The sequence below is a fragment of the Narcine bancroftii genome, chromosome 4, assembly GCF_036971445.1.
Source record: "Narcine bancroftii isolate sNarBan1 chromosome 4, sNarBan1.hap1, whole genome shotgun sequence".
In the NCBI taxonomy this organism is placed as follows: Eukaryota; Metazoa; Chordata; class Chondrichthyes; order Torpediniformes; family Narcinidae; genus Narcine; species Narcine bancroftii.
In genome coordinates, this window is record NC_091472.1 from 82,716,640 (window position 1) to 82,744,134 (window position 27,495).

Sequence of the window (27,495 nt, forward strand, 5' to 3'; positions counted from 1 at the left end):
CATATGTAACAAAGGTCACTCTTTTAATTCCCTCCTTATTCTCTCTATTCCATTGCCTTCCCTTATTAATTCTTGTGTATACTATCTATATTTTCCTCTAAGTACAGATACATTCACGTATGCACATTATACCTATACACTCTTATACCTCTTTACCCACATACATATCAATCGTGATCATTTTTACTCTCATTACACGTCTTCATCCCTCCGTCTATTTTGTAATTGTTCTGCAAATTTTCGTGCTTCTTCTGGATCCGAGAATAGTCTGTTTTGTTGTCCTGGAATAAATATTTTCAATACCGCTGGATGCTTTAGTATAAATTTATACCCTTTCTTCCATAAAATCGCCTTTGCTGTATTGAACTTCTTTCTCTTCTTTAAGATTTTTTGCCCTTTATACTCCAGTGGCTTGTTGCCCTCTCTTACTTTTTCCATTGTCTTCTCCAGTACCTTTTCTCTTGTAGTATATCTTAGGAATTTTACTAAAATAGATCTTGGTTTTTGTTGTGGTTGTGGTTTAAAGGCCAATGCTCTATGTGCCCTTTCTATTTCCATTTCTTGCTGTAGTTCTGGACATCCTAGGATCCTAGGGATCCAATCTTTTATAAACTCCCTCATATTCTTGCCTTCTTCATCTTCCTTAAGGCCCACTATCTTCATGTTATTTCTTCTGTTATAATTTTCCATTATATCTATTTTCTGAGCTAACAGTTCTTGTGTCTCTATAGCTTTTTTTATTAGATTCCTCTAATTTCTTTTTTAAGTCCTCTACCTCCATTTCTGCTGCTACTGTCCGCTCTTCCATCTTGTCCATTTTCTTTCCCATTTCTGTTAAGGTCATATCCATTTTATTCATTTTCTCTTCTGTGTTGTTTATTCTTCTTCTTAAATCATTAAATTCCTGTGTTTGCCATTCTTTAAATGACTCCATGTATCCCTTAATAAGAGAAAGTACCTCCTTTATCTTGCCTTTCCCTTCTTCTTCTATTTCACTGTACTCTTCCTCTTCCTCTTCTTCTTCCTCTGGGTTGGCCATCTGTTGTTTCTTTGTTGCCCTTTTCTTCTCTTCTTTCTTGTTTCCATTGTCTTCTGTGTTCTCTTCTTGCTGCAGGTGTTCTGCAGCTGTCGTTGCCGGCTGTGGAGATCGACTCCCCAGCTGGTCCCCCCTCCCTTCGGTGTGTTTTTTTTTCATGCGCATCGCGCATGCGCGGTTGCGCTGTTTTACTCGGCTCAGCGAGCCATTTTTGTAGTCCAATTTCTACCGACCTGAGGAAGCGGGTTTCTCTCCCCACAGCGGGCCTCTTCGAACAGGTAAGGCCTTCTCCTTCTTCCTCCGTTGTCTTCTCTTCCTCTCTTCTTACCGTTGATTTCGATTTTTCTTTTTTTATCGCCATCTTCTTTCCACCTTTATACTCACTTTTCTTTAACTTTTATTTCTGTGCCTTTGTGTTTTCCTTTGTTTTTTCCGACTTTTCTGGAGAGGGCTGGAGTTCACCGTCCGGCCACTACTCCATCACGTGACTCCTCTTAATTATCATTTCTCATGATGTCCTTTCTTATCATTGCTATACAGTCACTCATACAAAAAGTAATAATACATTTACAACATGGACAACTAATGATTGTGAACACTTGTAGCAAACTCCTCTACACACATGCCTATACAGTTTAATTCTAGTCTAAATGTTTAGCCACACTATGGGGCAGAGGGTACACAAGTGAGTACACAATGGGAAACTCTTGGGTGCAAATTCACCTCCATCAATGATGGATTTTTCCTCTTTGTATTCTAAATATAAACAAAATGAGTGTTGGTCATTAAAAGATATACTAATACAGAATCTCCCAAAATATAAACAACTAATTCCATTCATAATCCTATACTATCAATAAACGAACACATGCAGACATTCTGAAGAATGTCAGGACTGACCACAGCTTTTCTGAACTCTAATGATGCTCTCAGGGGATGCTTGGTAGTGGGATAGAAATTCTTTCACAGAACAGAATGTTTTTACACATTATGCAAAATAACTTAAGAACAAAATTTGATCACTAAATTTAATGATTCACGTGGTGGGGATCACAAATCTGATCTGGTCCTCTCTGATTGGATTATGTACATGAAAGGAAATATCTGAACATTCTTTGGAGCGTAGAAGATTGAGAGGGGACTTGATAGAGGTGTTTAAGATTTTAAAAGGGACAGACAGAGTAAACGTGGATAGGCTTTTTCAATTAAGAGTGGGGGAGATTCAAACTAGAGGGCATGGTTTAAGATTGAAGGGGGAAAATTATAAGGGGAACATGAGGGGAAATTTCTTGACGCAAAGGGTGGTGGGGATGTGGAATGAGCTTCTGGCAGACGTGGTTGAGGCGGGATCATTAGTTACTTTTATGGAAAGACTGGATAGTTACATGGATAGGAGAGGACTGGAGGGGTATGGATCGGGTGCTGTTCAGTGGGACTAGGAGGGTGGGGATTTGTTATGGCATGGACTAGTAGGGCCTTTTCTGTGCTGTAAATGGTTATATGGTTATATGCAATGACATCAAGTCGTATACCATGCCTTTATGTCATTTACACTGAAATGGTACTGTATGCTTAGGCTATAGCAGGCCATAATTCACAAGGTGATGTTTGTTTTGGTTTCCAAAACAGGGGCTATGTCCAAACTGACAGTTGCCAAGGCATATAAGGTGCTATTTTTTTTCTGGCAGGGAGTTTCTGTAACCTCAACCTCAAGTAGTTAATGCTAATGTTGTCAGAGCCAATGGATCAAGTGTCAGACACCATATCCTTATTTTATCAATTGTCAATCTCTACCATTCAATTGCATGTCCTTCCTTCTGGGATCCCTTCATACAATCTCTCTACTCTCAATACCGAGCCTGCTTCATTGTTGCATTCTCTTCTGATACTCCTAAAACCAACACACACAGGCGTTACCGTCACCACCATGGTTACCACAATTCAGTTCTAGTGCACTGCCAATGACAGACCTAGCAAAAAGGTCTTCCTTGTAACATCTGTTCTGCACATTTGATTTTTTGTGGTGTTTTGGGCTACATTAATCTTGCCAGCCAAGCAATTTCTCTTTGACTTGTCTCTTAAAGCAACAAAAAGTTTCCAGGTCTTTTATTTTAAAGGATGGAATTTTTAAATACAATTTCCTCTCAAATTACAACCACATGTGGCACAGTTATATTTAAGATTTAATTAAATTTATCTTTGAAAGCAAATATTGTTCAAAATAACAAAATTGGTACTTTTAAAGCACCCTTAGCATGGTAAAACATTCAAGTTACTTCATAGCAGTATAATTCAATGAATGAGGCATGCATATAACCAAAAGTCTGACCAAAGAACCAGATTTTAAGAAGAAAGAAAATAGAGAGATTAACAAAGGAATTCCAGAGTTTTGGGCCTTCAAACTTGGATGCAGAACTGTATTGCTGGTCCCAACTAGGATGCTGGATTTGAGGAACAGTGGTTCTATTGGGGAGTTGTAGAACTGAAGAAGATGGAGAGGACGTAGTATTTGAGAATGAGAAGGATACACATGAGACACTGCAGCTGCTGGAATCTGGAGCAAAAAACACTCTGGAGGAGGAACTCGAGCAGCATCAATGGACGAAAAGGACTGATCCAGGCTACAATTCTTCATCGAAGAGAGGATGAAAACTTCTTCAAAGTTGGCATTCCTTTTTTTAATATTTTTATTTTTATTTTTCACACTGTGAACCATATCAATCAAAATTTCCCTCCTAAATATACACAGTGGCATTTTCTCGCCCTTTCTTCCCCCCTTCCCACCCCCCCTCCAAATCCATTAAATGTTTAACATATACAATGTCATCACACAATGAAAATAGTGTCATCTACTTTTATACACTGGATCAAGTCATTTTGTCTTCTTATCATTTTTGGGGGTGGAGGTCAGAGGCAAGTCCTCTCTGTTATGTTCCATGTACAGTTCCCAAATTTGTTCAAATAATGTGACTTTATTTTTTTAATTATATGTTATTTTTTCAAATGGAATACATTTATTCATTTCCATGTACCATAAAGTTGGCATTCCTTGAGAAGACTTTGCCATGGAATAGTAAACTGAGAACACACGAGAGACTGATGGACAGAATTTAATCCAGAAAAGTTTGAGGTGTGGGACTTTTGGTGATCAAATGTAAGAGAAAAATATACTGTTAATGACATGACAGGGGTTTCAGGACAATAGCTCCTCAAAAGTAGCCACGCAAGTAGACAGGATGGTAAAGAAGGCCTATAGTGGGGCCTTGAGTATAAGAGTAAGGAAGCTATGTTGCAGCTATGTAAAACTTTGGCGAGGTTGCACTTGGAGTACTGAGTGCAGTTCTGGACTCCACAGTGCAGGAAATATGTGGAGACTTTGAAAAGATTACAGGAGAGATTTATGAGGCTACTTCCTCGATTAGAGGATGTAAACTGTGGGAAGAGATTGGACGGCCTTTGGTTTTTTTTAGCTTGTGAGCATCAGAGGCTGAGGGGAGATCAGAGAAGTTTATAAAATTATGAAAGGCATTGACAGGGCAGACAGCCAGAATATTTATCCTAAAGTAAAAATGTCAATTACTAGAGGGCACACATTCAAGATGAGGAGGAGAAAGTTTAAAGGTCTTTTCAACAGAGAAGGGATGGGGCATGGAATGCGTTGCCAGGGATAGTGGTCAAAGTAGATACAATAGTAGTGCTTAAGAAGCTTCTAGATAGACAGGGGTAGAGGGATATAGATCTTGTGCAAGCTGGAGAGTTTTAGTTTAATTTGGGCATTATTTTAAAATATTGAGATCGCGGGGTCTGGATCCAGGATGGCGATGCCTAAGAATGGCAGTGACTACAAGGAACTGCAGACACCAGGGCACCAAAAACATGGAGACCACCCCCTGTTTGAGAAGGTGAAGCAAAGGGGACAACCCACGAGACGATGGCAGCAGACCAACAAGGGGCTGTGAGGTTGAAGAACACACAGGCTCCTAGCTGTTGGGAACTCGAGGTGAGGAACCCATGCAGGCTGCGGGCAACTGTGGGTACACAAGGCTGCGGCTGCTGAAGACTGGCTGGAAACTGGCTGAAGGGGTACCTGATATCAGAACCAGGATACGAGGGTGCTGAGGGTAATGGAATCTTCCTGATTGTGTTAGATGTGTGCATCTGGAGCTCAGGTTGATGATCATTTGGACTGAAGGCTGTGTGGCTATGGAGGCTGTGGGAATGCTGGAGGTAATGCCATTGGCATTCCGTAAATCTGGGAAGATTCTCTTTGCTTCTCTTTTTCTGGCAGTAAGGGGGGCTGGGAAATTCTTTGTCTGCCTTATGGTAGACCAAAGGAAATTCTGTGTAACTGCACATTTTAAATTTTATTACATGACTATAAAATCATCTCAAATTTGGCATAGACACGTGGGTCGAAGGGCCTGTTCCTATCCTCTGCTATTCTGTGTTTGATGAAGATCTGATATAATTGATATAGGATCCAAAAGAGATGCAATAAATGTGTTTTATGTGCAAGGTTATATTTAGGAACAGACTTCCCTAATAGATAATGGGAATAGATTCAGTTCCAAATGAGAATTTTGAACAGTGTTCTGGGGAATGTGTGGTGGAGTGAGACTAATTGGATAAGTCAAAGGAACGACACAGGCAAGATAGGATGGATGCTTTTCTTTGTCCTGTAACGATCTTTGATTTCAACCCTTTCATAAAATTACTTCAAACCTAGGAGATTTTGTTTACCACGATATACAGTATAAGTCCACCCTTCCTGTGGCCTTCAATTACAAGCATTATTTGTAAAAGTAGTCTTTTTTTTTAACATTCATTTGCTCTTAGAAAAACAAATGCACAGGTTAATGAGAATGGATTCTGTAGGTGGCAATGATCACATTTGGCAACGGACAGTAATTTTTGTGCAACTGCAGGTTGCATCATCCCAAGGGAACAATTAAGCATGGATGTCACACTGACAACTGTGGACTGAAAAAAAATGCCTTGATGTCCCTTCCTATTATTATAACAATGACTTTTACAGCTCCTCATTGACTATAAAGCCCAGAGGTCATGAGAGGTACTGTAGCTTCTTCAGTTTATTCCTGTCGGAATCTCATTGCGACTGAGGTTGTCAATAGCAGCTCTCTTCTGCATTGTAAAAACACACCAAAATGCTGGAGGAATCAGCATCCATAGAAGACAAAGATCTATTGGTGATATTTTAGGCTTGAGCCTTTCTTCAAGGTATAAGCAGTATGAGCAAAAAACAGAAAATCTCAGAACATAAACAGTGCTGGCTGGGGGAAGAGTCCAGAGCAACATAAGGTGTTAATTGGATATGATAAGAAGAGAGATGAAAATTGATTATGTCTGTATGAAAGAAAACAAGGAAGGGGAAGAGAGACAGATGAGGGAGAAGGCGATGGGGAAAGAAAGTGGGGTGGGGTTTAACAAAATCCAGAGAAGTCGATATTAACGTCATGCGGTAGGAGGGGGCCCAGTTGGAAGATGAAGTGTTGTTCCTCCAATTTACGGATGGTCTCAATCTGGCAGTGCATGAGACCATGGACTCACGATAGTGCATGAGACCATGGATAGCTATGTCAACAAGGGAATGGGATGGGGAATTGAAATGGGTGGCCACAGGGAGATCCACAATATTGGGGCTGAGTTCCTCCAGCATTTCGGTGTGGTTTTACTACAATCACAGCGCCTGCGGACTTTCGTGTTTCACTCTCTTCTGCATTGTGCCTTTCATTTTCAAGGTCTCTGCCACTACTCTCCAAAACTCCTTCTATATACCTTGACAAATAACTCCCCAATTTGATTTTTAAATATTTTGGGCAATGATCTTGGCCAACAGCAATAAAATAAACATTTAAAAATAACAGAATGTGCCATCATAGGCCAGTGATAGTTTCACAGACTTTAGTGAAGGGTAGAATTACCACCAGTAGAAACCAGCAAAAGGGACTGCTGCACTTGGCTGCATTCATGGAATGCTAAGAGATTTTGATCAAATCAGTTGAAAAGGGACCCAGACCATAGATCCCTGACCTCTAGGTTTTACAGTCACTGAGATGCATCACATGCTAATGCTGCAATGTGGAATTAATGAATCAATCAATGAATGAGAATTTATTGTCATGTACACAATAGTTGTATTGTATATACAGTTGCACAGAAATTTTTGCTTGCTGCAGGTAGACAGGTACAGAAAATATATTAACAATACATGAAATTACCACACAAGAAAAATAACTAATAAATAAAGAGTAGTTAAATATTCACAGGAAGGACATTTGGGCATTTCCCTTCAGTTCTCAGTTGTCAGTGTGAAATTTGCATTTCACTGTTCTCTTGGAAAGACGTGGAAACTGCGGAGATACTGTATGTTATGTACTGAGTTTGGAAAAGGTTTTACGCACGACTCACAGAGGAGAATGATTTAGAAGGTTACGCAGGATGTAATCATCAAGTAGGCTGTGCTCAACTGGATTAAAAATTGGATAGAAGGTAGAGAAAAGGGAACCATGTTTTCACAGCAACCTTCAACAACAGAACAGAGTTGGAAGTTTCTCACAGAGTTCAGTGAGAACATCAATATAAAAGTGTACAGCTCAGGATCAGAACTTCAGCCCCAGATGTCTGCACTGAACACGATGCCAAATTAACCTAAGCCTTTGCTGCTTGCATATGACACTTGTATCTCTACTCCCTGTACATTCACATGTCTGTCAAGAAGCATTTTGAATGCTACTATCATGTCAACTTCCACCACTATCTCTGGCAGCACATTCCATGCATCCACTACTCTTTATATAAAAATCTTGCCATGCACATTCCTTTCAACTCCTCCCCCAACCTCAATGTAAAAGTTTGTCCACTAGTATTTGACATTATCACACTGGGAAAAAGATTTTGACTGTCCATTCTATCCCAAATAGCTGGGGTCCCATAATGAGCCCTGCAGAACACTGCTGGTTACAGACCTCCTGTCAGAATAGCACCCTTCCAACACTTATATGTTGCCGATTCTGAAACCAAACCATCAATTCACCATACTTTCCAGATCAGCCAACCATGAAAAAACTTGTCATACATCTTATTAAAGTCTGTGTAGACAACATCTACTTCTTTATCCTAATCAACCATCCTCCTCAAAAATCTCAATCAAATTTATTAGACCTGACAAAATAACCATATAACAATTACAACACGGAAACAGGCCAATTTGGCCCTTCTAGTCCGCACTGATCCAAGTACCCTCCTCTAATCCCACTTACCAGTACTCTGCCTATATCCCTTCACCCCCCTCCCATCCATATACTTATCCAACTCTTTCTTAAACAACAAAATTGACCCTGCCTCCACCACCTTTCCCAGAAGCCCATTCCACACAGTAACCACTCGCTGAGTAAAGAAGTTCCCCCTAAACTTTTGCCCATCAACTCTCAACCTATGACCTCTTGTATCCATCTCTCCTACTCTCAATGGGAAAAGCCTTTCCACATCAACTCTATCTATCACTCTCATTATCTTAAACACCTCTATCAAATCCCCTCTCAGCCTTCTACGTTCCAAGGAATAAAAACCTAATTTGCTCAATCTCTCCTTGTATTCCAGATGCTGAAAACCAGGCAACATTTTTTGTAAATCTTCTCTGCACTCTTTCTATCTTGTTACTATCCTTCCTATAAAATGGTGACCAGAACAGCACACAGTACTCTAAATATGGCCTCACCAATGCCTTGTACAGTTTCATTATTACTTCCCATCTCCTATATTCTATTCACTGATTTATATAGGCAAGCATATTAATGGCCTTCTTCACCACCCTATCCACATGCGCTCCTACCTTCAGGGAACAATGCACCATTATTCCTAGATCTTTCTGCTCCACTGCATTCTTCAATCCCCTCCCATTTACCACAAATGTCTTGCTTTGATTATTCTTTCCAAACTGAAGCACCTCACACTTATCAGCATTAAATTCCATCTGCCATCTTTCTGCCTACTCCTCTAAGCAGTTTAAATCCCTTTGCAATCTTTGAAAACCCTCTTCATCATCCACAATTCCCCCTATCTTAGTATCATCTGCATATATGCTAATCCAATTTACTGCCACATCCTCCAGATCATTAAGATATATGACAAACAGCAACGGTCCGAATACCAAACCCTGAGGTACACCGCTTGTCACCGGCCTCCATCCTGACAAACAATTATCTACTACTACTCTCTGGCACCTTCCTTCCAGCCACTGTTGAATCCATTTGACTATCTCCAAATTAATACCCAAGGACTCAGCCTTCCTAACTAACCTCCCATGCAGAACCTTATCGAAGGCCTTACTGAAGTCCATATAGACAACATCCACTGCTCTACCCTCATCAACATTCCAAGTCACCTCTTCAAAAACTTCAATAAGATTGGTCAAACACGACCTTCCATGCACAAATTCGTGTTGAGTGTCCCTGATTCGACCCTGTCCCTCCATATACTTATATGTACTATCTCTAAGAACGCTTTCCATCAATTTACATACCACAGATGTCAAACTTACAGGCCGATAATTGCTAGGCTTGCTCCTCGAACACTTTTTAAACAAAGGAACCACATGCGCAACATGCCAATCCTCCGGCACAATACCCATCTCTAATGACATTTGAAAAATCACTGCCAGATCCTCCGGTATGTCCTCACTAACATCTCTCAAGGTCCTGGGGAAAATCCTGTCAGGACCTGGAGACTTATCCAACTTTATATGTTTCAAAAGCTCCAGTACTACCTCTTTCTTAATCACTATAGTCTCCTTTGTTTCCTTTATCTGCACAGTTCAATATCCTTTCCAAATGTTCATAAATCCTAGCCCTAAGTATCCTCTCCGATAGCTACCGTGCAACTGATGAGAGGCTCATCAGTTGAAAGTTCCCTGTTTAACTCTTTTCCTTTATGAACAAATGAACAACACTAACTGGAGACAGTTGCTCACAGCTTGATCAGTAATTTGGAGACGGAGATGCAACTTGCTGATATACCTAAATTGTTATTTGTTTTAAGATAAGTGCAGGATACTGTAATATGATATTGGATAACAGTAATTAACAGCCTTTGACCTCACTGTGACCTTCGATCCAGATTCATGTTGCAATCTTCTGCCCTCGAGTACCCCTCTATCTCAACCACACTCATTGACTTCAATGTGACTTCTTCTCTGACATTGACCTCTGCATCAGGCTGGCTTCAGTCCTTGTCTCAGCCCCAGCTTGTTCAGCGAGTTTATACCTCTGCTTTCTGTCACTTCCTTCCCATCATTTCTTCTAACCTATTCATACCAATCTATGTTTTTAAGGACAGGAGATTGACGTTGGTCTGGATTCTGTACATAAGTGACCAGCACTTCCCCAGTGTTACATTCACACATCTAAAGACTCTTCAAAGCAGAGTATTTTCCTGTCTGTGATTTCAGGAACTAGAATTCACTATTACCCTGTCCAGTTTCTGCTTTTTACGTTTCCTCTATTCCACTCATCTCCCCTCTTTCCAAACTACAATTCAGTAGCACTTTACTCCCCTAATCATGACTGAGGAGAATAGAATACCTCATCTTGTTTTCCTCTGCACTGCATCAAACAACATGACACCAGATCTAAGCATTTTACAAGATGGGGTTTTAGATTGGGGTTAGTAGTCAACGGGTTGTATGTGGTGGAAATTTTCTAAAGTGCATCTATTTCAATACAAGGAGTATTGTCGGAGGAAAATGAGCTCAGATCATGGATTGGCACGTGGAATTATGACATTATGGCATCAGTGAAATATTGTTGCAGGAGGGTTAGGACTGGCAGCTCAATGTTCTGGGCTTCTGTTGCTTTAGATGCAATAGAATTGGGGTTTGGGGTGTTATGAAAGGTGGAGGAGTGGCATTGCACGTCAGGGAAATGATCACAGCTGTGCTCAGGCAGGACAGACCAGAGAGCTCGTCTACTGAGGCTATATGGGTGGAGCTGAGGAACGGGAAAGGTATGACCACACTCATGGGGCTGTGTTATAGACTGCTCAATAGTCAATGAGAATTGGAGAAGCAAATCTGTAGAGAGATAGCAGACAGCTGTAGTAAACATAAGTTTGAAATAGTAGGAGATTTTAATTTTAGACATATTGACTGGAACTCTCATATTGTAAAAGGGTGGATGGCTTGCAATTTGTCGAATGTGTTCAGGAAAATTTTCTAAATCAATATATAGAGGTACCAACTAGAGAGAGCGCAATGCTGAATCTCCTGTTAGGGAATGAGACAGGATAGGTGAGAGAAGAATATGTAAGGGAACATTTTGGTCCAGTGATCACAAGTTAATTATGGAGAAGGATAGGTCTTGGCCTCGAGTTGAGATTCAACATTGGAGAAAGGCCAATTTTGATGAAATGAGAAAGGATTTGGAATGTATGGATTGGGATAAGTTATTTTCAAGCAAGGTTGTGAGAGGTAAGTTGGGGACCTTCAAAGGTCAAAATTTGAGAGTACAGAGTTTGTATGTTCCTGTCAGGATTAAAGGCAAGGTTAGCAGCCTTAGGGAACCTTGGTTTTTGAGGGATATTGAGGATCTGGTTCGGAAGAAGAGAGAGGAGTATAACAGGTATAGACAACATGGAGCAAATGAGGTAAATGAGGCAAATAAAATATGCAAGAAAGAAAACAATAAGGAAAAGAAAAGACATGAGGTTGTTTTGGCAGATGATGTGAAGGAAATGCTAAGAGCTTCTACAGGTCTATTAAGAGTAAAATGATAGTAAGGAAGAAAATTGGTCTCATTGAAGATCAGAGTGGTCGGCTTTGTATGGAACCAAAAGAGATGGGGGAGATCTTAAATCTTTTTTTAAATCAGTATTCACTCAGGAAATGGACACAGAGTTGTGGGAAGTAAATAAAACAAGCAGTGAAGTTATGGAACCTAAACAGATTAAAGAGGAGGAAGTGCTTGCTGTCTTAAAGCAAATAAGGATGGATAAATCCCCAGGGTCTACAAGATATTCTCTCGGGCCTTGACGAAGACTTGTGTATAAATTGCAGGGACTCTGGCAGAAATATTCAAAATGTCCTTAGCCACAGGTATGATGCTGGAGGATTTTTTTTTTTTTTTTTTTAATTTTTTATTTTTCACACCATAAATCACAATAGCCATGATATACACTTTTTCTTTTCCACACATTTACAGTGACTTTTTCTCCCTCCCCCTCCCTCCTCCCAAGCCACCCCCCCACCCCCCCCTCTCATCCATTTTAGGTATACAATCTAGGTTGCATTAATTCAGTTAGACAATGTTGTCATTCAACAAAAATACACCAGAAATTCTACTGAGTCCATTCTTTTCTTTTCTTCTCCTTCCATCAACTTAGGTAATGTTTGTTCCCGGTAGGTTTTCGCTATTATATTTAATGTAAGGCTCCCATACTTGTTCGAATATTTCAATATTATTTCTTAAACTATATGTTATTTTTTCTAATGGAATACATTTATTCATTTCTATATACCATTGTTGTATTTTCAAATTATCTTCCAATTTCCAGGTTGACATAATACATTTTTTTGCTACGGCTAGGGCTATCTTGACAAATCTTTTTTGTGCATCTTCCAAGTCAATTCCAAATTCTTTATTTTTTATGTTACTTAGGAGAAAGATCTCTGGATTCTTTGGTATATTGTTTTCTGTTATTTTATTTAATATCTGATTGAGATCATCCCAAAATTTTTCTACTCTCACACATGTCCAGATTGCATGAATTGTTGTTCCCCTTTCTTTTTTACATCGAAAACATCTATCAGATACTGTTGGGTCCCATTTATTTAACTTTTGCGGTGTAATGTATATGATACAATTATATTGTATCATACGCAGCCTCGTATTTATTGTATTTCTCATCGTTCCAGAGCATAACTTCTCCCATGTTTCCTTTTTTATCTTTATATTTAAATCTTGTTCCCATTTTTGTTTAGTTTTACCATTTGTTTCCTCATTCTCCTTTTCTTGCAGTTTAATATACATATTTTTTATAAATCTTTTGATTAACATTGTATCTGTAATCACATATTCAAGGTTACTTCCCTCTGGTAAACTCAAGTTGCTTCCTAATTTATCTTTCAAGTAGGATCTCAGTTGGTAATATGCCAGCGCTGTATCTCCAGTTATATTGTACTTATCTCTCATTTGTTCAAAGGATAAGAATCTACTTCCTGAAAAACAATTTTCTATTCTTTTAATCCCTTTTTTTTCCCATTTTCTAAAGGCAAGGTTGTCTATTGTAAAAGGGAGTAGCTTATTTTGCGTCAATATTAGTTTTGGTATTTGGTAATTTATTTTATTTCTTTCTACATGAATCTTCTTCCATATATTGAGGAGATGGTGTAATACTGGAGAAGTTCTATGTTGTACCAATTTTTCGTCCCATTTATATAATATGTGTTCAGGTATCTTTTCCCCTATTTTATCTAATTCTAGTCTCGTCCAGTCTGGTTTTTCCCTTGTTTGATAAAAATCTGATAGGTACCTTAATTGTGCGGCTCTATAATAATTTTTGAAGTTTGGCAATTGTAAGCCTCCTTGTTTATACCATTCTGTTAATTTATCTAGTGCTATCCTCGGTTTCCCCCCTCTCCATAAAAATCTCCTTATTATTTTCTTTAACTCTTTGAAGAATTTTTCTGTCAGTTGTATTGGCAATGCCTGAAATAAGTATAGTATCCTTGGAAAAATGTTCATTTTAATACAGTTTATCCTTCCTATCAGTGTTAGTGGTAGCTCTTTCCAATGCTCTAAATCGTCCTGTAGTTTTTTCATTAGTGGATTGCAATTGAGTTTATATAATTGGCCTAGATTTTTGTTTATTTGCACACCTAGGTATCTTATTGCCTGCGTTTGCCATCTGAATGGGGATTCCTCCTTAAATTTTGAGAAATCCGCGTTATTCATAGGCATTGCTTCACTTTTATTTACGTTTATCTTGTATCCCGACACTTCTCCATATTCCTTCAATTTCTTATATAGTTCTTTTATTGATAGTTCTGGTTCTGTTAAGTACACTATCACATCATCCGCAAACAGACTGATTTTATATTCCCTGTCTTTTATTTTTATTCCTTTTATATTATTATCTCTTCTTATCGATTCTGCTAGTGGTTCTATAGCTAGCGCAAACAATAATGGTGATAGTGGGCATCCCTGCCGCGTTGACCTGCTTAAGTTAAATTGCTTTGATACATGTCCATTTACTGTCACTTTCGCTAACGGTCCCTCATATAATGCTTTAATCCAATTAATAAACTTCTCCGGTAAACTAAATTTTTGCAATACTTTGAACAAGTAATTCCATTCTACTCTGTCGAAGGCCTTCTCTGCGTCTAAAGCAACTGCTACTGCCGGTGCTTTATTTCCTTCTACTGCATGAATTAAGTTAATAAATTTACAAATATTGTCTGTTGTGCGTCTTTTTTTGATAAATCCAGTTTGGTCTAAATTTACCATTTTCGGTACCTGTTCTGCTAATCTGTTCGCTAATAGTTTAGCTATTATCTTATAATCTGTGTTTAGCAGAGATATTGGTCTATATGACGCTGGTGAGAGTGGATCTTTCCCTTGTTTTAGTATCACTGTAATTATTGCTGTTTTACATGAATCTGGTAAGTTTTGTGTCTCATCAATCTGGTTGATTACATCCAGGAGGGGCGGTATTATTAGGTCTTTAAATGTTTTGTAGAATTCTATTGGGAGTCCATCCTCTCCTGGTGTCTTATTATTTGGTAAATTTTTTATTATCTCTTGTATTTCTACTGTTCCAAATGGTTCTGTTAATTTATTTTGTTCCTCTATTTGTAGTTTTGGTAGTTCAATTTTAGTCAATAATTCATCTATTTTCCCTTCTTTCCCTTCGTTTTCGGTTCGGTATAATTGTTCATAGAATTCTCTGAAGTTTTCCTTAATTTCTTTTGGATTATATGTAATTTGTTTGTCTTTTTTCCTTGTTGCCAATACCATTTTCTTAGTTTGCTCTGTCTTAAGCTGCCATGCTAAGATTTTGTGTGTTTTTTCACCTAGTTCATAATATTTCTGTTTTGTCTTCATTATATTCTTCTCCACCTTATATGTTTGTAATGTTTCATATTTTATTTTTTTATCCGCCAATTCTCTTCTTTTGGTTGTATCTTCCTTTATTGCTAATTTTTTTTCTATGTTTATTATTTCCCTTTCCAACTGCTCTGTTTCCTGATTATAGTCCTTCTTCATCTTGGTTGCATAACTTATTATTTGCCCTCTAATGAATGCTTTCATTGCGTCCCATAGTATAAACTTATCTTCCACTGATTCCGTATTTACTTCAAAGTACATTTTTAGTTGTTTTTCAATAAATTCTCTAAAATCCTGTCTTTTAAGTAGCATGGGGTTTAATCTCCATCTATACATTCTTGGAGGGATGTCCTCTAGCTCCATTGCCAATAACAGGGGTGAGTGGTCCGATAATAGTCTAGCTTTATATTCCGTTTTCCTAACTCTCCCTTGAATGTGGGCTGATAACAGGAATAGGTCTATCCTTGAGTATGTTTTATGTCTAGTCGAGTAGTATGAGTATTCCTTTTCTTTTGGGTTTTGTTTCCTCCATATGTCCACAAGTTTCATTTCTTGCATTGATTTAATTATAAATTTGGTTACTTTGTTCTTCCTGTTAATTTTTTTCCCCGTTTTATCCATATTTGGATCCAAATTCAGATTGAAATCCCCTCCTATTAGTATGTTCCCTTGCGTATTAGCTACCTTCAAAAAGATATCTTGCATAAACTTTTGATCTTCTTCGTTAGGTGAATATATATTAAGTAGATTCCAAAGCTCTGAATATATCTGACATTTTATCATAACATATCTCCCTGCTGGATCTATTATTTCCTCTTCTATTTTAAATGGCACATTTTTGCTAATTAATATAGCCACTCCTCTTGCTTTTGAATTATACGATGCTGCTGTTACATGTCCTACCCAATCTCTCTTTAATTTCTTGTGCTCCAATTCAGTTAAGTGTGTTTCTTGGACAAATGCTATATCTATTATTTCCTTTTTCAGTAAATTTAGTAGTTTCTTCCTTTTAATTTGGTTATGTATTCCATTAATATTTAGAGTCATATAGTTCAGCGTAGCCATTTTATATTTTGTTTATCTTCTCTTTCCGTTTTTCCATCATTACCTTTCCTCCTTTTCCATTTCTGTTTTCTTATTTTCAACTCTTTACCAGACAACATTCCTACAACATCCAACATTTTCCTTATTCTCCTATTTCTATCTTCTTTATCCCCAATCTCCCCTTCCCCTCCTGAGTTGCCCTTTATCCCTTGTCGGACAACCACATCTCCCCTCTCCATTTGGATTTGCGAATCCACTCGCAAGCGTCAACTGATTTTGCAGTGACCGCTCTTTTCCCCCACCCAGCCCCCCCCAGAAAAGATTTCGCTTTTTATATGTCACAAAGGTCACTCTTTTAATTCCCTCCTTATTCTCTCTATTCCATTACCTTCCCTTATTAATTCTTGTCTATACTCTCTATGTTTTCCTCTAATTACAGATACTTTCACATATGCCCATTGTCTCTATTCACTCTTATACCTCTTTACCCGCATACATATCAATCGTGGTCATTTTTACCCTCCTTACCCGTCTTCATCCCTCAGTCTATTTTTGTCTTTACCCACATACATATCAATCGTGATCATTTTTGCTCTCATTACCCGTCTTCATCCCTCAGTCTATTTTTGTAATTGTTCTGCAAATTTTCGTGCTTCTTCTGGATCCGAGAATAGTCTGTTTTGTTGTCCTGGAATAAATATTTTCAATACCGCAGGATGCTTCAGTGTAAATTTATATCCTTTCTTCCATAAAATCGCTTTTGCTGTATTGAACTCTTTTCTCTTCTTTAGGAGTTCAAAGCTTATATCTGGATAAATGAAGATTTTTTGCCCTTTATACTCCAGTGGTTTGTTGCCCTCTCTTACTTTTTCCATTGTCTTCTCCAGTACCTTTTCTCTTGTAGTATATCTTAGGAATTTTACTACAATAGATCTTGGTTTTTGTTGTGGTTGTGGTTTAGGGGCCAATGCTCTATGTGCCCTTTCTATTTCCATTTCTTGCTGTAGTTCTGGACATCCTAGGGCCTTAGGGATCCATTCTTTTATAAACTCCCTCATATTCTTGCCTTCTTCATCTTCCTTAAGGCCCACTATCTTTATGTTATTTCTTCTGTTATAATTTTCCATTATATCTATTTTTTGGGCTAGTAATTCTTGTGTCTCTTTAGTTTTTTTATTAGATTCCTCCAATTTATTTTTTAAGTCTTCTACCTCCATTTCTGCTGCTATTGCCCGTTCTTCCATCTTGTCCATTTTTTTCCCCATTTCTGTTAAGGTCATATCCATTTTATTTATTTTCTTTTCTGTGTTGTTTATTCTTCTTCTTAAATCATTGAATTCCTGTGTTTGCCATTCTTTAAATGATTCCATGTATCCTCTAACAAGAGCAAGTGTATCCTTTCCCTTTATCTATTTCACTGTATTCTTCCTCTTGTTCTTCCTCTGGGTTGGCCATCTGTTGTTTCTTTGTTGCCCTTTCCTCCTCTTCTTTCTTGTTTCCATTGTCTTCTGTGGTCTCTTCTTGCTGCAGGTGTTCTGCAGCTGTCGTTGCCGGCTGTGGAGATCGACTCCCCAGCTGGTCCCCCCTCCCGTCGGTGTGTTTTTTTTCATGCGCATCGCGCATGCGCGAGGAGTCGCGCATGCGCGGTTGCGCACTTTTACTCGGCTCTGTGAGCCATTGTTGTAGTTCTTTTTCTACCGACCTGAGGTAGTGGGGTCTTCTCTCCACAGCGGGCCTCTTCGGACAGGTAAGGCCTTCACCTTTTTCCTCCGTTGTCTTCTCTTCCTCTCTTCTTTCCGTTGATTTTGATTTTTCTCCTTTTGTCTCCATCTTCTTTCCACCTTTATACTCACTTTTCTTTAACTTGTATTTCTGTGCCTTTGTATTTTCTCTTGTTTTTCCCGACTTTTCTGGAGAGGGCTGGAGTTCACCGTCCGGCCACTACTCCATCACGTGACTCCTCCTGATGCTGGCGGATTGGAGGGTAGTTTTGTTGTTTAAAAAAGGCTCCAAAAGTAACCCTGGAAATTATAGGCTACTAAGCCTGATGTCAGTGGTAGGTAAATTATTGAAAGGTGTATTAAGAGATTGGATATACAATTACATGTCAAGTATCCTGTATCTGAAGTTGTGAAAACCGTAAAGATCCAAAAACCAAATTTTTTTTTAGCGCCGACATGAAGTCACGAGTGGAAAAAAAATTCAACGTCTGACTTGCCCACGTGGGGCTCTGACACTCTGTTAAAAAACAAAATCTTTGCTTCTGGCCGGGAAGATGCCAAACAGATCTGGATCCAAGTTTTCAGTATCAGCTGCAGCTGGAGTCGGCAACAGCAACTCCATTCTCAGCATCGGATGCGGTGTCGTCCACATCGAAGAAGTTGCCTCGGGCTCCCAGACAGGAGCGGGGACCATAGTCAGGGTCCAGCGGTGCCAGTGGGGTGGTGCCAGGACCTGTGGTGGCAATGGGGAGGTGTCAGGGACCAGCAGCTGCGGTGGGGAGGTTTCGGGACCAGTGAAGGGGAGGTGTTGGGGACCGATGGCGGCAAAAGGCAAAAAACATTGTTAATGAGGCAGATGACACTGGAAAAAACATTTGTAAAAGCCATCGAGGAGAATTTCTAATGTTTGGTCTTTTATCTTTTTTAAGCAGAGATCAAATATTTTTGGTAAGTACTAAACATTATTTCACGTGAATTTTCCATTTCTGACATCATATTGGCACTCAAAAAGCCTGACATTGTTGTTGTTTAACCGCTGATACAGGTATCCTGCTGATGCTATTGGTCCCAAACATTTTGGATAAACATAGAAACATAGAAGATAGGAGCAGGAGTAGGTCATTCGACCCTTCGAGCCTGCTCCGCCATTCAACGAGGTCATGGCTGATCTTAAAGTTCAGTACCCCGTCCCCGCCTTCTCTCCGTAACCTTTAATACCCTTATACTGAAGAAATATATCTAATTCCCTCTTAAATATATTTAATGAACCTGCCTCTACTGCCCTCTGTGGCAATTAATTCCACAGATTCAGATGAAGAAATTCCTCCTCATCTTGGTCCTAAATGGTTTGCCTATTATCCTCAAACCATGGCCCCGGGTTCTGGATTTTCCCATCATTGGAAACACCCCATCTGCATCCATTCTGTCCAGTAACTGATAAGGGATAGTCAACATGGCTTTGGGTCATGTTTAACCAATGTTGTAGAATTTTTCTAGGAGGTTACCAGGAAAGTTGACAAATGAAAGGCTGTGAATGTTGTCTATATGGACTTTAGTAAGGCCTTTGACAAGGTCCCACATGAAAGGTTAGGTAGGAAGGTTCAGACGCTAATATTCATGGTGAAGTTGTGAACTGGATTCGACAATGGCTGGACAGGAAAAGCCAGAGAATAGTGGAGGATGATTTCTTTTCAGACTTGAGGCCTGTGACTAGTGGTGCTGGGGCCATTGTTGTTTGTCATCTGGATGATCTGGATGATAATGTGGTAAATTGAATCAGCAAGTTTGCAGATGGCACTAAGATTGAAGGTGTTGTGGATAACAAAGAAGGTTTTCAAAGCTTGCAGAGATATCTGGACCAGCTGGAAAAATGGGATGAAAAATTGCAGATGGAATTCAATGCAGACAAGTGTGAGATGTTTCATTTTGGAAGAACAAACCTACCATTTACACAGTAAATGGTAGGGCACTGAGGAGTGTGGTAGAACAGATGGATCTGGGAATACAGATACATAATTCCCTGAAAGTGGCGTTAGAGGTGGATAGGGTTGTAAAGAGAGCCAATATGCCTTCATAAACCAAAGTATTGAGTATAGGAGTTTGGGTGTTATAGCAAAGTTATCTAAGACATTGGAGAGGCCAAATATGGAGTATTGTGTGCAGTTTTGGTCACCCAACTACAGGAAAGATATCAATAAGATAGAAAGAGTACAGGCAAGATTTACTAGGATGTTGCCTGGACTTCAGGAACTGAGTTACAGGGAAAGGTTAAATAGGTTAGGACTTTATTCCCTGGAGCATAGAAGAATGAGGGGAGATTTGATAAAGGTATTTAAAATTATGAGGGGAGAATAAATGTAGATAGGCTTTTTACCATTGAGGATAAATGAGATACAAACCAGAGAACATTACTTAATAGTGAAAGGGGAAAAGTTTAGAAGGAATGTGAGGGAGAACTTCTTCACATTGAGAGTGGTGGGAGTGTGGAACAAGCTGCCAGCTGTGGTGCTGAATGTGGGCTCAATTTTAGCTTTTAAGAAGAATTTGGACAAGTACATGGATGGGAGAGGTATGGAGGGCTATGAACTGGGTGCAGGTCAGTGGGTCTAAGCAAAAATAAATGGTTTGGCACAAACTAGAAGGACCAAAGAGGCCAATTTCAGTGCTATAATGTTCTATGGTTCTAGATTGATTTATTTAGCTCAGTTTCTTTTTCTGCATTCTTAAATAATATTTTATGAGCAGCCACATGAAGTTGTCTAAGATTTGTTTCATTTTACATCTGTCAGTCAACTATTTTTAATTTACATCTAAGATAACAAATAAGATTGGAAATATAGATGGCTAATGAGAGCATTTAATTTTTCAAGGTATTTGTGGAGATTGAGATTTCAATAAACATTGTTTCATATTTTTATCTTTATCCGCTATTTTTGAGGCTAAAACTATTGGAAGCACACTGAGGTCATCTCATTTATTTAAAATAGACAGGGTGTGCAGAAATTGCTGCCATTAAACCATCTCCCACACTGTTGTAAATGGAAGTCAAGACCATACACCAGCTTCAGGTGAAGGAGGCTGGAAATCCAGGCATAATTCTGCCTCCACTTTAAAGTTATACTTTATATCTTTGTGGGAAAGCATTTATATCTTTATGGGCAAACATTTGCATTATTTAATTTCAATTAAATGGCCTAATGCTTAACAGTGATGAAAAGCTGGAGCAGGTCCTTTGTAAAACAAACGAGTTGAGAGGCACAGCGCCAAGAATGTCACAGAGATTGATTGACAGGAGGGTGTAATTGCAATGAGACACCTTTATTGCAATGTTTTCAATGATGAATGTGGTAACATAAATGTTTCTAAGGGGAAAACTGATCCATGAAAATACAAAATCCATAGCAAAGATAGATGCAAGGTTTCAGATATTTGAATAGACTAGGGAATCTGGAATTGCTATTAAAATAACTTAGATGAGGAGAGTGATTTTTTTGGGGGTGACTTGAAAGTTCTGCTGGCACATTAGAAACAGGAAAATAAAGCTTTGAATCTTGATTGAGCAAATGGGGCAAAAACTGTTTTGATAACCAGGGGACAGAGTTTTGAGGCCATTCAGAGGGGAGGAGGATTGGGGAGGAGGATTTTTCTTTAAACCTGATTTGTTATCTCTAGGATGGAGCCTGAAACATTGATGGAAGCAGCCTCAATCATAACTTCCAAAAAGGAATCTGGAAAATACTTGAAAGTATCAAAATACAAGTTTATGAATAAAAGTTAAGGGAGTAAAAATAATTTAATAAACAGGTCAGGCATGATGGGCTTATTGCTCTGCTTTTGAGACTTTTATTCTATTGTTCTGTTAACAGTTTCCAGGTTTTGTAGGTTGGACGTTTCATAAATATCTAAATTATAATGCCTTTCTTTGAAATGTAATAAACATGACACCATATTATAATGGAGTATGACATATTGGTATCTTGATATAAATAATTTAATTTAGACATGCAGCACAGAAACAGGCCCTTTGGCCCCATAACACCCAAATGACCTGCAACCCCGGTACATTTTAAGGGTGGGAGGAAACCAGAATTAACAATACAAAACTACTGTGGACCATCAATGTTCTATGCAGTCAAAATACCACAATAATATTAAAACTCATGCATTGTTTTAAATAAACAGTCTTTTTTTGGTCATTAATTTAATTGGATGTACTTCATATATTGTACATCATCAAGATTCAAATTGTAGAATATTGCTAATAATCCACTAATTAATACTTGCAATAACATTTTTTATTGTGTATAGCTATTTGTTTATTTCTAATAAATGAACTGATGACTCCATTATAATAATGAACAGGATTGTTGTGCAGACATATGTCTTCTTCTTCTTTGGCTTGGCTTCGCAGACGAAGATTTATGGAGGGGGTAAAAGTCCACGTCAGCTGCAGGCTCAATTGTGGCTGACAAGTCCGATGCGGGACAGGCAGACACGGTTGCAGCGGTTGCAGGGGAAAATTGGTTGGTTGGGGTTGGGTGTTGGGTTTTTCCTCCTTTGTCTTTTGTCAGTGAGGTGGCCTCTGCGGTCTTCTTCAAAGGAGGTTGCTGCCCGCCGAACTGTGAGGCGCCAAGATGCACGGTTTGAGGCGATATCAGCCCACTGGCGGTGGTCAATGTGGCAGGCACCAAGAGATATTTGGACATTAACACCATTAACAATGGCTCAAATAAATAATAGATCTCAAAGCATTCAGATAATTTCACTTCATGACTATCTTCCTCTGTGTATAATAAATCTTGCAATTGACAATCAACAAATAATACTTAAAAAGAGTAAAATGTAAAGGGCCTGAAAGCAAACTTTATGGAATTCTGAAGGAAATTATATAATCAGCATACCTCAATAATCCCCATTTAGGGTCAGGAATTGTTCCTTGCTCCCATGTATGGAATAAATTGCAGAAGGTGGTGAATGCAGTTCAGACCATGCAAACCTCTCTCCCCTCCACTGACTCTATCAGCATCCCCTACTGCCCAAGAAATATAGCTTAGAATACTGAAGGACCCATCCCAACCCAAATTCTCTTCTCTCTCTCTTCAAACTGGGGAGAAGGTTCAAGAGTGTGAAATTGCGCACTAATAGGCTTAAAGACAGTTTCATCCATGCAGCCATCAAGCTCCTAAATGAAGCCCATAACAGTGCTATCATGCCGTATCAAACTACATCCAGCTGATCTACAACATCTTCAAGCATACAAAACTATGAAGTGCAACATATCACTGAAAATTCATTTGCTGCATTCGCACTCGGACTTCTTCCCTGCCGACTTTGGTGCAGTCAGTGACAAACATGGTGAAGATTTCACCAGGACATTACCACCATGAAAAAGTAGTATCAGGGCATAAGAGGCATCAGGTGCTGAGTAGAAACAAAAATCAGCGGCAAAACATTTTTAGGTAGTTGAATCAACATAATGTGTCAGCATCTTTATGTGATCAAACAGGCTAAATTCAATAAAAGTTAATGTCTTTCCAACTTCCTACGTGATACAGCAAATTTGAAGTTATTGTTGTGTTCAACTTGAAGTTGTCTATCATAATCCCTATTTTTATTTCAGGAAGCAAATCTTTTGGACAAAATATTTTCTCCAGGGTTATTCTGCAGTAACAGCCGATATAAAACGGTGGAGGGTGTTATATGATTGTACATTTCCTACCAGTTTGCTGGTATCATTGCCATCTGTCCTCTGTTTTAGCTTCAAAGTCTTAGAAATTAGATCATTTCCCAAAGTTGTGTTGAGTCTTGGCATCTTATATCCTAAAAAAAATTTGAAAGAGAATAAATAAAGCAGTCAAGCTACCTGTCAACAATGAATCACAGAATAATGCTTACCAAAGAAGATAAATGTAATTTTGTTGAATGAAAAGTTTCAGTAGTATAATTTCTCACCCGTCTTTCCATTAAATTATTGACTTTTCAGAAAACACATCTAATTTTTTTTTGCTTCCCCTCATTATCTTTGACTATACTGCGGAAATTTTAGAATCCCAGATCTCCCAAATTAGGTAATTGACTGTGGTCAACCACTCCTTTCGGGAAATTAGTCAGTAGAAGTGTTGAGAGTCAATTGCTAGCACGCTTGGCAAAACCATGGCTTTGGTAGTCAGGAGACACAGAAGAATGCAGATCCTGGAATCTGGAGTCAAAAAAACCCAACCTACTGGAGGAACTCAGTAGGTCGGGTAGCGTCCATAAAGGAAAATCAGCATTTTGAGTTGAAACCCCACTTAAAGACTTTGGTAAGAAGACTGACAAGGATCCTAACCTTCTATGCAATGAACAGACTACATTCCAACAATTTTGCTGAAGTAAACTTTATGTTTCAATAACAAATTGATCATTAGAACAGCAAAGGTTCCCAATGCATGTGCAGAAATCTTTCTGAGTGAAAAGACGTACTTGGGGGCGGAAAAAACATTTTCACCCAAGAGCCTGTCTATCTCTGTGGTCTTTTATGTCATTTCAAAGCTCACAGAATTTTACTTTTATCTTTTCTGATATTATGTACAATCAACATGTGATATCACTATTGATTTAAAACAATTCTTTCTTTAATTCATACTCCTAATCGATCCATACTTCAGATTCTAAAAGCATTATTTATTTATCCCATAAGGACACAAGAAATAGGATCAGGAAACCTATGTTGCATTTGAAATATGTAATGCTGGTGGTAATAGTTTTAAAATCCAATTTTTCCTCTTAATCAGAAACTGATGGATTCAAAATCTCATTATAGAGAAGTTGACATTCTGAAAGCAGTGTCAAATGTGTCATCTTTTAATGAGATGTTAATCTGAAGGTCCAGGCTACTTTCCAGGTGAATTTTAAAATATTGTGGAACTATATAAATGCAAGTTATTTCATACCCATCAGTTGACATTGGTCAAGTCACATTCCGTTTCTGGATATTGGAAGTGTGTAAACTAATAATTTTTCGGAGACTCTTTTTAAACAGAAAATCAATCTAAAGGCACTATATTGGGAAATCTTCCTCAATAATGATGGCACAATTTAAAAGCAAACTGATATTACCAATCGCTACATTAATCTACGTTGACATTTAATTGTATTGTAGCATTCATGCAACATGTGGGCCCCAGGTGCTGAGATCAGGGCTCTATGTCATCGGAGCTCTGGCCTGGGATTGGCTGCCATTCCTGCCAGAGTTCCCCAACTTCCCACCATGCGAAGATCACCTGGAATGATAGCCGGTGTCACCCCCCATGTGTCCACATGATCACTGCATTCATTGGCCATTTCGTAGGCTGGTCCATGTCTCTTTGCATGGGCCACTACATGACCCTCCCAAAATCGGTGACTGGACTATTGTCCATAGTCTTGGGCGGTCTGCCCCTGCATCACGGAGGAGGAGTGGAGACTGGTTCATTACAGTCCAAATATGTTGGTTTCAGGTGGTCGATGGTAAAAGTCTCCTCCTTACTGCTGATGTCGAGGACGAAGGTGGAACCGTTGTCCCTGATGACCCTGTAAGGTCCCTCTTAGGGCTGTTGTAAGGGTGGCCTGTGTGCGCCCCTCTCACGAATAAGTACTGACAAGTCTTTAAGTCCCTGGCAACATTATGTTTCAGCTGGCCGTGTAGTGGGGGTTGCCGTGGGACTATGGCCCCCAGTTTTCACCACCTTCTTGAGGGCTGTTGAAGGGTCTTCTGGGCAATTATGTGGGCCAGGAACTTCCTGGGAATGATCAAAAATGCGCCATAGACCATCTCCACCACTGAGGCATTGAAGTCCTCCTTTGGTGCGGTATGAATCCCCAACAGGATCCACGGCAATTCGTCAACCCAGTTGGGACCCTGAGCCGGGCCATCAAGGCTACCTTCAGGTTTCTGTGAAAGAGTTGTACCAACCCATTAGCCTGAGGGTGATACACCATGGTGTGATGGAGCTGTATCCCCAAAAAGTTAGCCAGTGCTGCCAGAGCCCAGAAGTGAATTGTGCCCACCTGTCCGAGGTTGGAGACCCCGAATCTGGACACCTATGTGTCAATTAGTGTCTTGGCGCAGGTGTCAGTGGGACTGCCTCCCACCACATCATGGAGTGGTCAACCATGGTTAAGAGGTATCTCACCCCATGGGAAACTGGTTATGGCCCCACTATTTTGATGTGTACATAGCTGAACCTGGCCATGCCACCTCAAAAGTCTGTGTGGGCGCTCTCGTGTGAACCTGCACTTTGGAGGACTGGCAGTTCGTGCAGGTTTTGACCTGTTTAATAGAGGCATATTAACCACCATTTTGACCATGGCGCAGATTGCGGAGTGCGCCAGATGGTGGATGGCATTGAAAACCTGGTGCCTCCATGCAGCCACAACGATGGGATGGGGGCTGCCGGTAGAGACATCGCACAACTGTGTCAGGTTACCTAAGCCGACAGGGATGTCCTCTACCCTGAGACCAGAGATGGCTGTCCTATACACGAGGATCTTGAGGTTCTGTTGCTGCGCTTTGGCAAGGGCCATGCAGTCGACAGGGCATCTACTGACTTGATTGGGGGGAATGACAGAGCGTCAGCTACCACGTTGCTTTTCCCCGCGGTGTGCTGAATGTCCATGGTAAATTCAGATACATAGGACAAGTATCTCTGCTGTGGGGCCAACCACGGGTCCAATACTTTATGGAAGGTGAAGGTCAGCGGCTTACAATCCATGAAGACCTTGAATAGCCAGCCTTCCAAAAGTAACCGAAGTGCCTTGCCTCCAGGTACAAGGCCAACAGCTCTTGGTCAAAAGCACTGTGTTTGAGCTCAGGGGGGCTGGAGGTGCCTGCTGAAAGAGGCCAAGAGTTTCCACTGGTCCTTGAGTTGCTCTAGGATGTCCCCTACTGCTGTGTTGGAGGTGTCGACTGTCAGGGTGGTAGGTCCCTCCAGTCTGGGGTGGAGCAGGAGGATGGCGATGGCTAGCACATCTTTGGCATTCTGGAACCACCTCAAAGACCTCTCGTCTCAAATGTCTTCTGACTTGCCTGCCACCAGCACTTCACGTGTGCCACTGCTGGTATGAACCTGTGGTAAAAGTTTATCATACCGACAAATTCCCGTAGCCCTTTTACCGTGCGTGGCTTAGGGAAGTGCTGGACTGCCTCAGCCTTCTCAGGGAGGGGTGTTTATCTTGTGCCCCAGGAAATCTATCTTTGATCAGCCCGAACTCACTCAAACAGTGCACAGTTGTCTCAGGTGGGCAGCATGGTCCTTGCGGCTGTGGCTGGCGATGAGGATATCATCCAAATAGATGAATGCAAATGAGAACTCCCGGCCCACTGCGTCCATCAGTTTGAAAAGTTTGTGCAGCATTGTTTAGACGGAAGGGGGAATCTGGAGAAATTCAAACAAGCCAAAGGGGGTTATGATTGCAGTCTTGGGGATGCCCTGGGGGTGAACTAGGAATTGGTGGTACCCATGGATGAGGTCCACCTTGGAGAGCATCTGTACCATGTGCAGGTTGGCGGCAAAATCTTGGATGTGGGGCAGGGGGTATCTGTTGGGTATGATGGCCT

General features: G+C 39.8%; 1 protein-coding gene and 1 long non-coding RNA gene across 9 annotated transcripts in view; one reads left to right on the forward strand and one right to left on the reverse strand.

The window, feature by feature from the left end:
- pcsk2 (proprotein convertase subtilisin/kexin type 2) overlaps positions 1-27,495 on the reverse strand; it is a 344,834-nt gene that overhangs the window by 136,274 nt on the left and 181,065 nt on the right. For 7 of the 8 annotated variants that reach the window (XM_069931793.1, XM_069931790.1, XM_069931791.1 and 4 more), the window contains one exon: positions 23,638-23,738. In XM_069931793.1, the coding sequence (XP_069787894.1) occupies positions 23,638-23,738 (101 nt within the window). Of the gene's footprint in view, positions 1-23,637; positions 23,739-27,495 lie in introns of those variants that run through there. The other variant, XM_069931800.1, reaches the window with a different exon arrangement.
- Positions 1-27,495, forward strand: part of LOC138760761 (uncharacterized) — an 89,990-nt gene that overhangs the window by 10,359 nt on the left and 52,136 nt on the right. The gene's annotated exons all lie outside the window — the stretch shown is intronic.